The 2,482-nt window shown below is 49.8% G+C and overlaps 1 protein-coding gene across 1 annotated transcript; it reads right to left on the bottom strand.

Annotated features, from left to right (window-relative positions):
* Positions 1 to 1,883: 1,883 nt before the first annotated feature.
* Positions 1,884 to 2,129, bottom strand: CTAM01_17143 (uncharacterized protein; the record flags this gene model as incomplete). Its single annotated transcript, XM_060533132.1, has 1 exon — positions 1,884 to 2,129. A coding segment is annotated over one exon (246 nt), but the record flags the coding sequence as incomplete, so codon positions are not given.
* Positions 2,130 to 2,482: the final 353 nt, after the last annotated feature.

The raw sequence follows: 2,482 nt of genomic DNA, 5'->3' as shown, positions 1-2,482 counted from the left end.
CGGGCAGTCTTTGCAGGCTCTTCGGACCATCACACTCGCCATCCGTGTTGTCGAGCTAGGCGAGTTTGTGAGACCACTTGCACGAACACACACTACAGTAGGAATCGAAATCGGTTTCCTTGTCCGTAAATAGGAACTCTTCTGTGCAAAGATGTTTGTAGATCCGATTGCTGACAGGGCACATGACAAGGTCCTGGCAATACCTTCTTGATTACCTCCATAGCCGGGGGCGGGACTTGCTTTTACACTGTGTTCGTTTATTAGACCCATACTGCATTAGTTGACGTCCACAAACGGCGATGGCAAATGCCGTTTCTACAGTACGCAACATGGGTCTGAACTAAGAACACAGTAAAGAAGGGATTCTGACTTTACTGTGGAGGTCATGGGTGAAGGTACTTGTTGGGTCTCAGTATATATCCCGTCAGCAAAGGGATCCACATATGCTTGTGCGCAGAATAATTCCTATCCGCAAAGACGGAAAGCAAATTCGACTTCTACGGTATTGACCATTGCAGCTTCCCACAGCTATCCAATGCAAGCTCAAGCGACAGAGACAATAGTTGCTGTAGGGCTGAAAGGGATCGAGACGCTTCAGGCCGCAGCTGGACAACAGTTAAGATTGTAGGATCTCCTCATAGAATCGGAAAGTCGGGTTCTTCAACTCTTGTCTTTTGCTCCAAGTCTGCCAGTCTGAAATCATGTCTGTTGAAGCCCTTTAGGTCGCCCTCTCTACGTTGAAAAACACCTATTGGCCTTACATCGATCGCACACTTGGGAATTCAGCAAGTAGTCCTCTGTTTGATTTGATTGACCCGGCCTGTCTGAACCTTCCTACCAGTCTCAAAGAACTTCGACAGCGCAACAAGCAAAACTTCATTCACTTTCACGCCGCGTACGTTGCAATGATTACCTTTGGCCTCCTCGCAAACTATTAGCACATGATGCATGGAATGTGGGTTTCAATGAGATTATGGTCACTGCGAAGCATAATGTCTACCACGCTACAGTTCGCGATGATGTGCACAGTGCACGCCGCGTTGTTGGATGCGAGGACGAGACCGCTAGCGAAGCAACCATCATGAAATCGATTGTGGGTTCGACGATGTAGACGGCGAATATTCCTACCAGTCTGCGTCGTAGCGCAACGTAGCGTCGTCTTTGAGTAGTTGGATGAGTGAGGGAACCCAATGAAAGCCACGCTCTGAACAATCTGCGATCGGTTTTCCGACTTGCGGGAAAGGCTTAATAGACACCCGACGTGGAAGACGCGGCCCTTCTACTCATACGGGACTCTTTGATGAATCTGCCGTAGCTGGCACACTCTTGGAAGGCACCTGGTTTCCTTCGCCTGCCTCCATACGGCGAGGACGGCGAGGAAGGCGAGGAAGGCGAGGAAGATACGGTTATGCTGTCACGCTTATTCCCGTTGCAACTTTCTCCTCCAGATCCTTGATATGTCACGGACTTTTTGGTCGCACACCAAAGCTACTGCGGTCGTTTACTCGGTCGATCCAGGCATTCAATAGATCAAGCTGGGCTCACTTCGCTTCCGTTCGCTCATCATGATTTCCTTCCCATTACAGGTACCGTTTTTTAATCAGCATCTAACAAGCGGCAGCCTAGGTTGGTTCCGAGTCCATGTGGCATCTATGTAGGTTTTCCAATTTCCGACGCGTCTCCTGATCTGACGGCGCTAATCCCCTTTAATTTTCTCCTTTAGTGAGCTTCATGCGTACCCGCAGTTGCCGGCATCTTGGTGATCCTAAGACTCGACCCTCCCTGGCCTAGCCAGACCAGTCATCCAAGCAGCGCCAGCCCCACCAGATCCTGAGCATATAAGTAGAGTGCATCCTCGAACAGACACGATTCGGTGCTGCCTCTCAGGATCTCTTCCACATCTTGAGTTCTTCGAAGATGACAGAGGTATCCTCGGGGTCGAGGTCCTCATCCCCGTTGGTTGTGGATGGGCCAGGTGGTTGGCAACCAGGTCTCTTATCTTCGACCTCTTTTACACAAGGAATGGAATTTGTAACTCCAACCGAGGTGAGATCTCTCTTTCCAGCTACTCCAATGACAATACTAACGGCAGGCCCATCAGACAGAATGGCAAGACGACGAATCCGATCCAGGCCTTGATGACGACCAGTGCTCGACTAAGTCGATGACTGCCGACGTTTTGGACTACGAACATCTACGTGGCAGAAGTTATCACAGTGATATCTTTAGTTCTACTTACTGGTACACGCAGCCGGAAAACACAAGTGACTGAAAACTAACGACTTTGCGCAGGGCCCCAAATGACGAATTGCAGAGTGAGGCGATGGGTCTTTGGTCAGAACAATCAAAATGTGTAACTCAGAGGAGCATAATGGCTAACTTATTTCCGTCAGCCACTCCCTGTTTTGCGAGGCTTCTCATGGAAAGCTCTTCCTCGCCGAGCTTCCAGACAACGCTCAGGTATCGTTGCTCCGGATCAAGC

The sequence above is a fragment of the Colletotrichum tamarilloi genome (assembly GCF_030869305.1).
Source record: "Colletotrichum tamarilloi strain Tom-12 chromosome Unknown Scaffold_368.1, whole genome shotgun sequence".
Taxonomy (NCBI): Eukaryota; Fungi; Ascomycota; class Sordariomycetes; order Glomerellales; family Glomerellaceae; genus Colletotrichum; species Colletotrichum tamarilloi.
This window is presented reverse-complemented; position numbering and strand designations above follow the sequence as displayed.